Source organism: Lepisma saccharinum, chromosome 27 (genome assembly GCF_977018435.1).
Source record: "Lepisma saccharinum chromosome 27, izLepSacc3.1, whole genome shotgun sequence".
Taxonomy (NCBI): domain Eukaryota; kingdom Metazoa; phylum Arthropoda; class Insecta; order Zygentoma; family Lepismatidae; genus Lepisma; species Lepisma saccharinum.
Window position 1 is genome coordinate 8,021,398 of NC_139255.1, and position 14,954 is coordinate 8,036,351.

Consider the following 14,954-nt stretch of genomic DNA (forward strand, 5'->3'; position numbering starts at 1 on the left):
TGGTTTTAATTTTGGATGTCTGAATTATTCCATGCATAATATGCACCACAGGTTTTGGGGGCCAAAATTTTGGAAAAAAGTATGCATTATACATTAGTAAATACGGTATGTGGGTAATGGCTCATGTAAACTATTAAAGCAAGCATCAAAACCAGAATGTAAGTAAATTACTTAAAAAGACCACTTTATGTATGCCACTAATAGTTCTTCATCTCAACCTTCTGACGTCTGGTTTCCTGCAGAGGGAGGGCAAGGGAGCTAAAGGGAGTGGTCTGCATGTTCAGTTCCACTTTTCCAAAAAGCATTAACGGGATAACACCGTTTCTTCCTGCTTTCTGTGCCATGCTTGGCAGAGGCAGAGCTGCTACATGAAGGAGAATGCAGGTCCAATTTTAAGTAAAAAGTGAAATTTTAGGAACAATATAGAATTTGCCAGAAAATTTGAAGTTGTCAGACTTTTCTTTTTGTTTTACTTGCATGCCTGTATTGGTGTTCTATTCCTATTACATCTAATTAATCTAAATTGATAAGTACAATAAATAAGAATTGCTGTTAAACCAGGTCAAATTTTCAGAATACGTCACTGCTTTCCAGTGGCACCTCACTGTCTGCCTTGAATGTCAGTATTTTCTATCATATGGGTGGATGTATCATGTTGAAGATAGACTTATATTCATTCACTTACGTGTAGTTGGCTAAGGAGACAGTAATGAACCAATACTTGCTGAGTGTTGTTATAATGATGCACCATGAGTACACTTAGAACAAAGAATTACTGTATACAATTCTTACATGAAAACAAGTGAAAAATGTGTGGCAGTACAAGGGAAATATTTCCAGCATCCATGACAAAAGTATTTAATTACTTGTAATTGTGAAATAATTTAATTAAAATAAATTGAGTTGAGAGCTTATGCACATCCGATTTTGCCAGCAAGCAGTGTGGTTCCAGCTGTTACACAGGCATGCATGTGAGTGACAATAAACAAGTGTATGTATGTATATTTGTGTGCCCATATCCATTGGTTCAACAATACTAATTAATTTATTACTACAAAATAACATTGATTTACTGATGAGAATACTTGTGTTGTTGCACTTAAAAACCATTTTGAAATATTTCCTTCTTAGAAAACAATCACAGTAGTATTTATAAAAAGGTAAGAATGATATGTACAACATGCTGAAGTTCTAAATAATTTAGGCAGTGAATACTAAGGCTGAAACTTGCACTAATTCCCACCCATACCTATACTTAAAATAGAAGTTGTTCCAAATATTGGTTAATATTTGTGTGCAAGTACAGTAATCCCTTAGTAATCCGGCAGATATCAGACCGATTAGTGGAGGTTCATTTATAAAACTCTTTTTAATAGCATTTTCGTGTAGTTTTCATACCCTTAACTAGGCCTGTGTTACGTTTACGTTAAACAAAAATAAAAGAAAAAAAACTTATATTTCTGCACTGTAGTACAGTATTTGTATTATTCCTTTGAGGCAACAGGTTTAAAAAAAAGTGTCAATTTTTTGTTTCTTAGCTTGAAATGACATTTCTAATATTTTTTCTTGAAGTCTATTTTAACACCAAGATATCACTCGCGGAGACACAATTTTCTTCTGCCCATGTAATGGACGTAGTGAAGGAATCCATGGCAGCATTGTGAGGTATTGTTTTAATAGCTGCTAACTTTTCACCTTTTTCAAGCTCTTTAAAATTGCATGTTTCTCAAGTAGAGATAAAGTTTTATGTTTTCGTTTGCTCTGTAGGGACATTTTTCACTCACAGCAATACACGTAATTAACACTGAGACAAAAAACTGTGCGTGTGCAACAATGACGCATACAGATCGCTATACTGAGCCTAGTGTTTACCTCATGCCAAGGTCTCTGATACCGACATGCAGTAACTTGTTTCCCTTTCACGCTCCCCACTCGCTCAATGCTGGACTACTGGAGGGGTCAGATTGGCGAAGTGCCAGATTATAGTGTGACCACTGTATTTAATTATTTGTTTTAAAATATTCAAGATTTACATCAGATTATTAAATTACATGTATGTTATTACAAAATTCTTTCACATAAAACTGGGTGCAAAATGAAAAGAAACTTCGAATTTAGTCTAATTTCCAAGATAATTAGACTCCATTCAAGTGCCACATAACATTTTTGCAGAGTCCGTTAATGACCAAAATGCATAAATGGTATTGGTAAACTGATACCATTGGTATTGCCTTAGCTCTAGTGAATACCCTTTCTAAACAAAGCTGCAAGCTTAACACTAATAATTTCAGGCATATTAATTACTGATAAATTTTGGTGAATAATACTTTTTGTTTTTCAGATAAATTTCGAAAGGAATTCGTACGTTCTTTTGGATGCTGGCTACGAGATTCTGGATTTCCACACAGAAGACGAGGCACGCCACATAGTAGCACCTACGTTTGCCGTTTCACCAGCATCGTCTCGACCACCAATCCACGAACAGAAGTAGTACCACTTAATGGACTGTCCACCAACACGAAGCTGGAAGATGTTGACTGAGGGTTGGTTGAGTCACCAGTGAGTGACGTGAGCTAGTAACTCGGATCGATGGATTCCCACCACCCGTAACTAATCTCAAGCCAGATGAAAAGGAAAAATATTAAAAAAAAAAACTAATATTTTTAATAAGAATCAAATGTTATATTGCTAAATTGATATTTATGGCATAAGCCATTGCTAAAGTTACTGACGACAAAGTTTTGAGATGATGAGTATGAAGGTAAGAACTAAATAACTATAAATATTATAAAATTGTAAATGTGCAGTGGACTAAAAAATATTAAATAACAATAAGATTAAGTTAATACTGCTTCAAGTGTGCAGTCTATTGAATGTTGTGTGCGAGTATCACAATGAATCCATAAAATAGTCAAAGAATTCTGTCTGCGTAAAGAAGAGTGGGAATTTACTATGCCTGAAGTTAACCACCCAGAATTGTTGCATTCTGTTTCTGTAATCTGAAATACAAAACATACAAAAGAAGTGAATTGCCACAATACCAATGTATGTATACCCATTCATATCAATCTATGTAAAGAGAATGACCTATTGTACAGAGGTTGTTCGCGATCTGTGGTAACAAGTTGCGAAGGTCATATTCACAAATTTGTTACATGCATGTAAACTTATGGAATCAGTGCGAACTGCAGCAGTGTAAGTGACAGTGTGTACAGCAGTGTGCTCGAGTGCCGTGTACGTAGAATGGCACCCAAAATCGAACCATTCTGAGAAGGTTACGTCACTGCCCTTTCCGATGCAAAATACTCGTATTGCGAGATTATCAAGCAATGTAAAAGACGTGATTTCACAATATTCAAGAAAAGTATCTCATGTGTGCTGCATAAACAAGGTAAGGCCAGGAGATGACTGATGACGGACCCATGAGATTATTCGGAAGGTAAAGCCCCTGGTCTCCGGCCCGAATTCAACAACGCAGAGAGAAGATTGCAGTGAAATTAGGGATCTCCGTGACAACTGTCAAGACCATTATCAACCGAGATTTGAACCTGAAAAGGTGGCATTAACGCCAATTTCATAAGGTGCTGGCCCGGCACATTGCAGAATGTGTCACAAAGAGCCGAAAGTTGTATGAATGCCACCTGGCCGGTGAAAAGTGGATGTTTGTTGTCACATTAGATGAGGCATGTGTGTTACTACAACAAACCCCGGGCAATATATTACAAACCACGGTGTGAAAAAGGAGTTTCCAAGATGGTATCAGGAGACTGAAGACAGTTTTTACAAGTTTCATGGTCATCGCAAGACATAGCTACAAATGCAAGTTAACCATTCGCCGGATAGCTTCAAAGTCAACTTGGTATATTATCAAACTCACATCCTGACCCCAATTTTTCGCATAGAAATCCAATCTCTCTCTGGTGTAGATTCCACTAAGGTCTGGCTGCATCAGGATAAGGCTTCAACCTGCCAATTCTTGGAGGATATGGAGAGATAAGCAAGAATACCTTCCATCCCTCACAGTGATGTCCCTGTTAAATCACGTGATGCATTGCCAATGGATTCCTGTGCATTTGGGTTATTGAACAGTGCCCTTGGATGCAGGCGACCGCGAACCGTGGTCGGTCTCTGTAAAGCCTGCCAGGAGGAGTGGAATAAACTGGATATCACAATACATGCTTGCTGCAGTGGAAACTGCGATGCAGAGCAATAGCTCACGCTCGTGACCACCACATTGAACATCCCCACTGGAGGCACGGTTATTAATCATTTACAGACGTTTGAATTTGTTACCATAGATCGTGAACAACCATCTGTATGTCTTCCCACCTCAATGCATAAATACAGACTGCCATCAATTTGCACTAGTGCATATGAAAGACCATAACATCCATTTTTTTTTTTACAAGGGAAGAATATTTAGGTATCCAATGACAATTTATTATTCTAATACTCAAAGATGTTCATAACAACTACTTATGTATTATTATCTGACTTTAATCACATATTTTTTAAGTACTGCATGTTTGTTTTGAGGTTTCTTTGTACCTTATGATATCATATTGATGTAATCTTGAAAAGTGTGTATATCATAGGTGCAGTATAACTCCATTATACATTCTTTTGTTTATCTGTCAATTGAAAAGACAGCTCAGCTCATTTAACACGTATGCTAAGTGGATATTATAATCTTATGTTCTTCCAGTATAACTTACATATACACTGCCAATATTGGTGATTTTTTTCATGTATAGCTTGTAGCCATAATTCTTTACCTTGGAAAATGATGAAAATTATTGAAACATACAAAATGATTTAAGGAAATAAGTTTTAAATGTGATATTTGATTCTTTGTGCATGATCACAGCACATTATCTGCCTTTCTTCTCAATATTTCAAAATTAACAACACTTACATAAATGTAAAAGGTGCTACTATCCCTTATGGTCTGGAAAATCCCTGCATGAAATCACGTATCGTAGGGACCGAATCTGGGTCTCCCACAGAGCAGTCAGATGCTCTACCAATAGGTGCAAATGCAAAAAAGAATGTAATTTCCAAAGTAGGATTCTCACTTTCCTTACAATGTGATTCAAACAGGTATTCTCAGGTTACCAACAACATTAATTCGATATTAGCAACGTTTCGAGCGCATACATTGTTTTCACCATCAGGGAATGTTAAATTGGAGACCTAGTATACGGTTAAATATTTGAGTCCTGTGATTGGTTTCCTCTGGATCCCAGTGCTTTATCGGTAGACGTCTTGCTTTTATGGAGAAGTTGGTTCCAGGTGTGACTGATCTGGAGTTCCATGTCCCTGTTGAGATTCATGCTTTCTAGAGCAATTCTTAACGTGATGTGTGACAATGTCGCACCAGGCATGCACTTATTTCAATATCGTTAAAATGAGCACTGCTACTAATGAAAATACCCACATAATTTGAGAGTATGAATTACTCCACATGTTGCAAGTGCAAGCGCTTTTTAAAGTTAAAGTTTAAAAATTATTAAGCTAGATACCATGTTCGAAAAATATGATGAATAAGTAATTACAGAATCCCATGTATTCCTTATGGAGAAACAACTTCGAATTCAAGTTACAGCTGGCTACACATTGGGAGTTTAGACTCTTTCTAGCGAAAATATCATCTTCAATGGATGCTCTACCCGACCATATCTTCTTTCCGCCATCAGGAGCTTCATATTCTCAAGAAAACTAATAATATAATTCCCCCATAAGTGTAATGCATTTCTCCTTGCATCCTACGGCCTTTCTGGCAGTGTTGCCAAACCTGATGCACATAAAAAGAGCTAAATTTCACCTTAAATTGAACTAAAGTTGACTTTCAAGGAGCTAGATTTAGGAAGGCTGGATAAAGTGTCTGCTAGGGTAATTTTAGGTGTCAAAGGGGTGGAGGGTGCTGCTATTACCGGTAACTTTAAAGTGATGACAATCTATTCTTAGTTTTCATCATGTAGATACGACGGCATCACCCATCTCAATAATCCACTGATGGTCATATGAAATCAAGAAATAAGGGATTACTGGATAACAATATTGCCATCTCCACCTCAGCCACGGTGCTATATAAAAGTAGCTGGTGAGGCGAGAGGGTGGTGGGCCGACACAGCCAATATAATAATATCACGTCACGTGCAAAATGTATACTCATGGCAAAAGTTGATCTATGTAGGCAAGGTCTAGTGATGTCAGCGCAGGAGGTGGGTGCCACAGTTCACAGCCAAATGAGTGCACGAACTAGCTAGATCAGGCTAAGTTGGCAACAGTGCTCTCCCTTAAACTTATAGTAATTTTACTTTGATTGCCATAAAACAGCATCCATGGAAACCAACAAAAAGAAGACATGAAATTTCATAGTAGGTTTCCTGTATACACTATTTACTATTTCTGCACCAACCCACAATTCCCCCACGCGAAGATGCTCATGAGTTTAACATACAACTTATGTTCAAATGCCATCAGAAAACCAAGTGGATGATACGAGAAACAACACACAATAAAAGACACCCGTATGTTCTATACAATTAATATTCCTGAAAAATTCCAATTAAATAGGTGAAATAAGTTTTGGATTGGCAAATAGAATTTCAATTTGATCCTGACTTATGCCAGTTTCGAGTTTAAAAAAAATATATTGAATTTCAGAATAAATATGACCAACCAATAGGCAAGTCTCATTTCAAAAGTAATTAGGACTGAGTCAATGCTGATGTATATATATGCCAATACCAGTGGTATTGGGTATAAAAATATCAAAGTTTATTTACCGATACTTTCCGGCATTTTTGTATTTTGCAGGATCCACAAAAGTGCTGCATAACACTTTTGCAGCCTCATTATCCTGGAAATTATGCAAATTTGAAGTTTGAATTTATACGAGGGGAAGTAAAAAATTATCTGCACTTAACCATAACTTCCTTTAGGTTGGCCACACTGCCTCAGTGCTCGTGTGCTGAAAGGTGGTACTCTTGTGGTTATGTGTTGAGGTTTTATCTTAATCGCATGGCCACTCTGCAGATATTGTGCACTAAGGTAGAACTGATCCATTTCTCTGTTCCGAAGCTGTGTCAGAGGCTGAATTTCACAGCAGGCTTTTAATATAATACAGGGACAGTGTGTGTGAGTGGATCGAGAGGTTTAAAAATGACCTGACAAGCGGGAAGCACAATGCGGGAGCAGGACACCCATCAACCTCCACCACAGACGGAAAGATTAAACAAGCTCAAGAGGTGATTCTGACGAACATACTGGACACGGTGGCAGTCGATGAGGTGGCATTCTCTCTGCAAATTAGTCATCAGTGGCATGCTCGAGGGGTTGGTGGGGTTTTAACCCCTTCCCCTTTGGCCCAGAATTCCTAAACAAAAAGAACGTCAAAAGCAGGATAAAATCAAAAAATGAGGACAGACTACTATAAAAAGGTGTACATAACCCCCTCCCATTTCGAAAATTCTGGATATGCCACTGTTAGGCCAGCTGCACACCAGATCAGACACGACAAGTCACGATGCAACACAACACAACAGGACACAAAGCGACATGACACAACGAGTCACTTTGCTTCTGACAAAACGAAGTAACTATTAATTATTGTTCTCAGCGTTTTTTTCTGGAAAGAAAGTTTTCGGTACAAGTTGGTTTGTTGTTATTTGTTATTGTGGTATAAAACCGGTGCAATGATCATGCATACATGAACACACACACACATGCTTCTTTCCTTAAAATAAAATTCTTTTAGTTTCATTCTCACATATAAAGGTTACTGGTACGGCGTGCTGTTGCATACTGCCTGAAAAAAGCACTGATTTGTATTATTATTATTGAATACAAAGTAAATTAATAAACACAAGATCTATCACATCTGTCATTTCAGGAAATTAGGTTCTCATTTGCATCTTAAACGAATAGCACTCACCGCAATATATTATTTTTTTCTACATTTCCACCAACAAGAGACAAATTTAGTAAAATAACTTTCTTTTATTCCTTTCATCTATTTTTTACAAGAATTAATGTAACAAAGAATGGACTTTTGTATGGTGCATTAAATAAATAAAATGGATGTCCAATATCGCAGCAGGAACAGAGTTTTTGCCAGAATGAAGTTCTGACGCATTCCAGTTCAACTTTAAACGCTGCTTCCCATCAAAAAAAGAAAACGTTTAATTTGCGTACTGCAACCACAAAGTTATTCCAGCTATAAATATCAATCTGCTGGCCTCCCCGATGGCACAGTGGTAGCATCATCGCCTTGTAATCAAGGGGTCCCGGGTTCGATACCCGGTGGGGGCACACAATGGTTTGGGTCCCACTAAACTGTAGGTCCGGTCCCGATTAGCCTTACTGTGCATAAAGTGAACTTAAATCAACAATTCAATCAATCAATCAAAATATCATTGCCCTGAAGATTGTTTTTCTTGTACAATTTACGATATGTTTTGTACATTACAAAATAATTGCTAATAGCCCCTTTTTTTCACGTAATGTAATTGTAATGTAATTCATCTCCTGTACCACTTAATTCCATAGTGCATCAATTTTGTCATTATTGTGCTCAGTTGATGAATAATCGCTTAGGTGTTCTGGATCAAGTCCTATTTTTAACCTTGACTGCACTGTCAAACTTACATATAATATGTGCTGTCAAACAATACAGAGATGAGTCACATGCAGTTGGTGCGCGATTCGCATATGCACAGAGCGTTTTCTCGCAACATGACTCGAGGTGACTCAAGTCAAATGTTTCGTCCAGTGTGCGGCGGCACATAAGAGCCCCATGTTAAACGTTCCCCAAGTCGGTTTGCAACAAAAATGACTCGCCGTGTCGGATCCGGTGTGCGGCTGGCCTTAGTCATTGTTCTGTGTGCGAAATCATCCATGACAAGTTTCAGATCACTGATCTCTGTTTTCCCTTGGTGCAGCACGGCCATGTTCACTCCATTACAAAAGAAAAATAATGGGGGATTAATATGACACCTCAGCCACATAACCACAAGAGTACCAACTTTCAGCACCTGAATGCTGAAGTCAGTGTGGCCAACCTACAAAAAAAATTATGGTGAAAAAGTGTGGATAATTTTTGACTCCTATATATTTGGATCAGTAATGTGCAAGATTTTTTTTTTTGTCTGTGTGTGATTACATACCAGATATTTTAATATCCTGATGTAATTATTGAATGTTTAAAAGTAAAACTGTAAATCGAGGCTTACAATTTGGAGTGGAATACTAAGGGAGAGTTCACAACAGGTGACAATCAATACAAACATGAGAGTTTCACACAGAAGTGACGAGCTGCAAGCGACACTTGTTTCTTTGCTCAGTTCACATGATGGCCGTCAGTGGGTGATGATACCGACATAATTGCACTAATCAGAAAACGTAAGAATATGCATGGCTACATGTAATGTTGTAAAATTTGTACATGTTATTGAAACTCGTTAGAGGCATGTTGTCCATGAGAAAACTAAGAAATCATGTGCACTGACTTCAAACAGTATACGCTAGACTTTTCGCTTTCCTTTCCAGCCTGAACAAAGAGAAGTAGAGCAGTGGTTCTCAACCTTCGTGACTGTGGCCTGGTAAATTCTTTTTTTTAAAAGTCAATGCCAGGCTCCCAAGAATTTTCCTTGTAAATACCTTTCCAGTATTAAAATTTTATACACATGTACCCTTGAAATTAAATATTGATAAATTAATTCTGGCAATCAAAGTAATATTTTCATTATAGCTAGGCTTGTCATGGATGGTGTAGTGGTAATGTTATTGCATTGTAATCAATTGATCCGGGGTTCAATACCCAGTGGAGGCACATAGTGCAGACTTCCAGTCTTGATAAATCTATTTTTGCATAAAGTGGATTTAAAACACAAAAATTCACAACTCAAATATGAAATTAGGATTTTATTTGTCAACCACTTTGAACAGAACCTCTAAGTATAATTCATACCAGGGTTCAGCAGTTGAGAAACATTGCTCAAGAGTACCCTAACACATTGATACATCTACTTTGGACTGACTTGCCTTCAAACAAAAGCAAGCACGTATTAAATGGCCTCTTTACATGTTGTTGAAGGCAAATTATAGCCAATAACTGCACCAACAAGCTTGAAAAAGGTAAAAGAATGTTGTGTTTAAATCTTGTAACATTGTGCATATTGATATCAACAAATTAGAGGTTCATAAATGTTGTAAGGCCACCAGTTGGGCTCTATTCTAGAGTTTAAATATAGCTCATTGGGGGTGAAGCATTTACTGTGCAAACGCAAACAACAAACTGAGGCAATGCACGGTATTGAGAAAACTGCCCAGTCTGAGCAACATGCAAGCAACAAGTGACATGTGTCACTTGTCGCTTTAGTGTGAAATCTCCCTAATATTGATTAATATTTTGCAGAACTTTTATTTCCATTTTCAAGCATCAGTAGTGGTAAGATTGTAAGGATTGGTATGTACACAACTCAAAGTGCCAGGTTGTAATGGATACATTGATTTTCAATGAAATCGTTACAACCTGGCAGTGTCCGTGACCTTTCAAAGCGACTCAGCCTCAAGAGTAACAAAACAAAATTTATGCATATTTAAAAAAAATCTAATAATATTTAAATGATTCCCTAATTCTATACATATTCTCAGTGAATCTCAGGGTTTCCCGTTTATGCATTTTCATTCTATTAGATAATAGCATTTGCAATATGTCGGTCAAAAATCAGTCTGTACATTTTTCTCAACCTTTACATCATGTACATGTGTACTCCTGAAAATATTTTTGTAATTAATAAAACTACAAATTAATACAGGAAGTAAAATGTATTTTAATATTACAAAGTTAATGTATGTATCATTAGTATAGAAATAGGGCTAGAGACTTTGCCTATTTGAATCTATAGCATTCTTTTCTGAAGTGATCTCATTTATTGTGCTATAAACCTAACACTGTACTTCATTATTGTGACAATCACTAATGTGTGTATACATTGTAGAATAAAGCTATAAATAACAATTTGGGTTTATTCTTTTGCCATACTGGATAATTATAATTATACTGTGGTAATATTATTGAGGATTATAGACATGGTTTTTCACATATATGGTCTAGGAATTAATTCGTGCGGTTGTTATGCACACATTGAAGCTGTAGTTCAAACACAAAATACATAAATACCTTAAGAAAAATATTGTCCATCGCGAGCCACCACTTTCGACCATCTGTTAGGCAAGTTACGGATTCCGTGGCGAAAGAAGTCCTCATCCTTTGAAGCGATCCAGTCAGAGACCCATTTTTCGATATCTTCTGAAGAAGTGAACCACTGTCCAATCAAATCGTTATTCATGCAATCGAACAAGTAGTAGTCCGAAGGAGCAACGTCTGGTGAATACGGCGGGTGGGGTAAAACTTCCCATCCGACATTTTCTAAATAGGTTTTGACCGGTTTTGCGACATGTGGGCGAGCGTTATCATGTTGAAAAATAAGTTTATCATGTCTGTTCTCCCATTCTGGTCGTTTCCTGGCCAGAGCTTGCTTCAAATGCATTAATTGTCGTTGATAACGTTCTCCATTAATAGTTTCACCCGGTTGCAGCAGCTCATAGTACACCACACCTTTCATATCCCACCATATGCACAGCATAACCTTTGCACAGTGAATATCTCGTTTCGGTTGTGATGGACCTGGTTCACCTGGCTTCACCCAGGCCTTTTTTCATTTCGGGTTCTCGTAATGGATCCACTTCTCATCGCCAGTAACAATGCGATGCAAAAAACCCTTTCTTTTCTGTCTTTGAAGCAGCAATTTGCAAATGGTTTTTCGTCTTTCAACGTCTCTGTCTTTCAATTCATGTGGAACCCAATGTGACATCTTTTGAATCATTCCCATGGCTTTGAGGCATTTGGAAACTGTTGTTTGATCAACACCTAATGCTTCTGCAAGTTCTTCCTGCATTTGACACGAATCCTGATCGAGCAATGCTCTCAATTCTTCGTCTTCAAATTTTTTTGGCTGTCCAGGTCGCTCTTGGTCTTCCAGGCTGAAATCACCACTTCTAAACCATGCAAACCACTTCTGACACGTTCGCTCAGCTAGCGCATGGTCACCATACACTTCCACCAAAATACGATGACTTTCAGTAGCACTTTTCTGCATGTTAAAGTAATGAAGCAAAAACCCTGCAAAAACACTTTATCTGGCACGAACTGCGCCATGTTCAGTTGACTACAAAATGCTGTTGTTGACGCGTCAATCAACTGCCCTATACTACGAACGATGCGTGCTGACAGGAGTTTTCAACGCATGTATGGCTACACGGAACTGTGGGACGATACGCTCATTACGCCATCTCTTGCCCAGGTGCACTAATTAATTCCTAGACCAAATATTTCTTTAAAATAGTCTATTTTTGCATTTAGTGAACTTGTCAAAAGCAAACACACTCTCCACTCCCTCCTCTACGAGATCCTTACATTAAGGAGAGATCTAGTAGTCTTCAGTCTCCCACCTAACCTCGGGAACATCTTTGTCTGAAATACAGCCACCCACATGCTCAAAGTGCAAGATCTGCCTGATTTTCATCAGTTGTTCCACCTTTCATATTCACATTGCCACATGGAACTTTACCTTCTATCCCAAAAGCACTTGCCACTCCTAGAATGAAACCTCAACCCATCTGAACATACTTCTCATGCACAAAACCACAATTTTATTGTTTTCACCAATACTAGCAATCACAACACTATACTGCAGGAGGCCTTAGAAAAAGCGTTTCGCACGCTAACAGCAGACGTCGCTCGCACACTATTGCCGATACTCTCGTGTCCTCTGCTCCTCAGCCGAACAAACAGGTCGAGGTAGGAAGAGGCAGAGGTCACTCACCCTTCCAGAAGGATGCAGCGAGCTAGCTGTGGCAACAGGGCTCGCTCATACGTGGACCTGATTGGTTCTTGCAGACACACCGCCATATTGTTGCCTGCTGCAAGACCATGAAGCAATCTTTTTAAGGCGTCATAGAATATAACTTCTATGATTGCTTCCAAGTGGCCATTATCCACAAACCAACACATCCCTTCGGAAATGCTGGGAAAGATCCTACATACCAGTTACTCATGCTACCATAGCCCCATCTTGGCAAAAGTTTAAAAAAAGTAAAGTGCTTTCCTGTGCTTTGCACCACGCCATGGAGGCATATAGGGGGTTTGGAGTTAGGGTCCCACACTTTCTTGATCACACCCGAAGGTGGGGTTGATGTCATCAGCATCATGCCCTGGCCACATTTACCCCCCAGTTTCCTCCAGGTACCCACTTTATACAATGCTGGGTGGGTGCTGGAGTCACTTGAACGGGTGGAAAAAAATCTCTCGCATGGTAGTCAGATGCCCTAATGACCGAGCTACCATGGCTACACTTCTTGGTAGCCATTCCAACTTATAACCACCCCACCATCCAGCAAACAGTCATAATGCTGGAGAATGTGCAACATAATCGTTACTTCTCACATGAACAGTCAGGTCACAAAAGATAGAACCCTTCATTTGATGTGGCGAGTGTTTACTGTTGCCTTTCATTTTTTTTGTATGTATCCCATAGGAAGAAATTGCACACTGTGAGGTCCAGTGACTTGGGTAACTATGTACAGATGTCTGCGACCGATGCATAACCAATCCATCGACCTGGCAGGTGTTTATTTAGGGACTGTCCTATCACATGTTGGGTGCACATAGGTCTGTGTGAAACTGCAAATATTCCTCTCTCAAATGGTGGTAATATGTATTTCTGTTCAGTATTTGTGAAAATATGGTCTTACAAAACTGACCAAATTTGTGTGCACCCTGTACATGAATAATAATGAAAATGGAACAAGCGCGGATCTGAAATGTTGGCACGTCCAGAGCAAAGATGTAGTTGGCATGGAAGAACATGCTTCTCTTGCCAGGCTTATCAAAATGTTTCAGTGGTAAGATGAATATGTGTGTGGCAGAAGGGGGTGCAGTCTGAATTTGGTTTGGAATATTACTGCCAGGCCAGAGGGTATGGTTGCAAACTGGCTGATATGTAGGCTCTTTCCAAATATTTTTGTACTAAGGTCGGTTCAAGTAAAGGATGGATGATCGCTACATGGAAGCCGTTGTTGAAAGTGGTATGTAAAAATAATCGAAAATGACAGATATTAGTGTGGAATCCATAGTTTTGGGGGTCACTAAGATGAATAGTGACACTCCCAATGCTGTTCAACTCCAAGACACCCCTGGCACCCCTAGGGATGGGGGTGGGAAAGGGTGACACGTAAAAAGACCGATATTAGTGTGGAATCCATAGTTGTTGGGGTTGCTAAGATGAATAGTGACACTCCCAAGTTCATTTTACACTATAGGTAGAATTCATTATTTTTCTGTCTAATAGAAGATTGGGATAAATAAATACCCGGGCAATCAGCTAGTAATAAATAAAAACAATAAATATACAACAAATCCTAAACAAGTATATTTTCATTATTTAATTTTAGCACTTGGCAACCTCCCACCATGTTGTTCGGGAAGTTGTGCAATCTACGCACTCTAGCCTGGTAGTTGGGCTGCTACAAGTGTAGAAATTTCAGAAGTTGCATAATTGCTGTGTGCGGATGTGCCTGGGCAGACTACAGTCAGGACGGGCTAGTAACCGGCGTGGAAACACCCGCTCTGGTAGCGATGCACTGTTGCCGGATTGACCTACTTCAGGATTTTCGCGAGCCCACAGAAACACATGTACGATTAAACTTCTGGTTAAACAGTCAACAACGGGACACTTCCATTGTTCTCATTCAGACTCTGTTCATATTTGAAGGAACAACGTTAATAGGCAGAGAGCTTTTGTCTGAGTGGTGTGCTTTTTCTTAATATTCAGTCCGATTTCTATATTGAATACTTTTGTGAGTGAGCGGGCTTTTGTGTGTGTGTT

General features: G+C 38.7%; 1 protein-coding gene across 1 annotated transcript in view; it reads left to right on the plus strand.

The window, feature by feature from the left end:
• LOC145979948 (orexin receptor type 2-like) overlaps positions 1 to 11,008 on the plus strand; it is a 548,473-nt gene extending 537,465 nt beyond the window's left edge. The window contains exon 6 of the mRNA XM_083112891.1: positions 2,342 to 11,008. Within this exon, the coding sequence (XP_082969017.1) occupies positions 2,342 to 2,541 (200 nt within the window). The 3' untranslated portion in view covers positions 2,542 to 11,008. The remainder of the gene's footprint in view (positions 1 to 2,341) is intronic.
• The last annotated feature ends 3,946 nt before the right edge of the window (positions 11,009 to 14,954 follow it).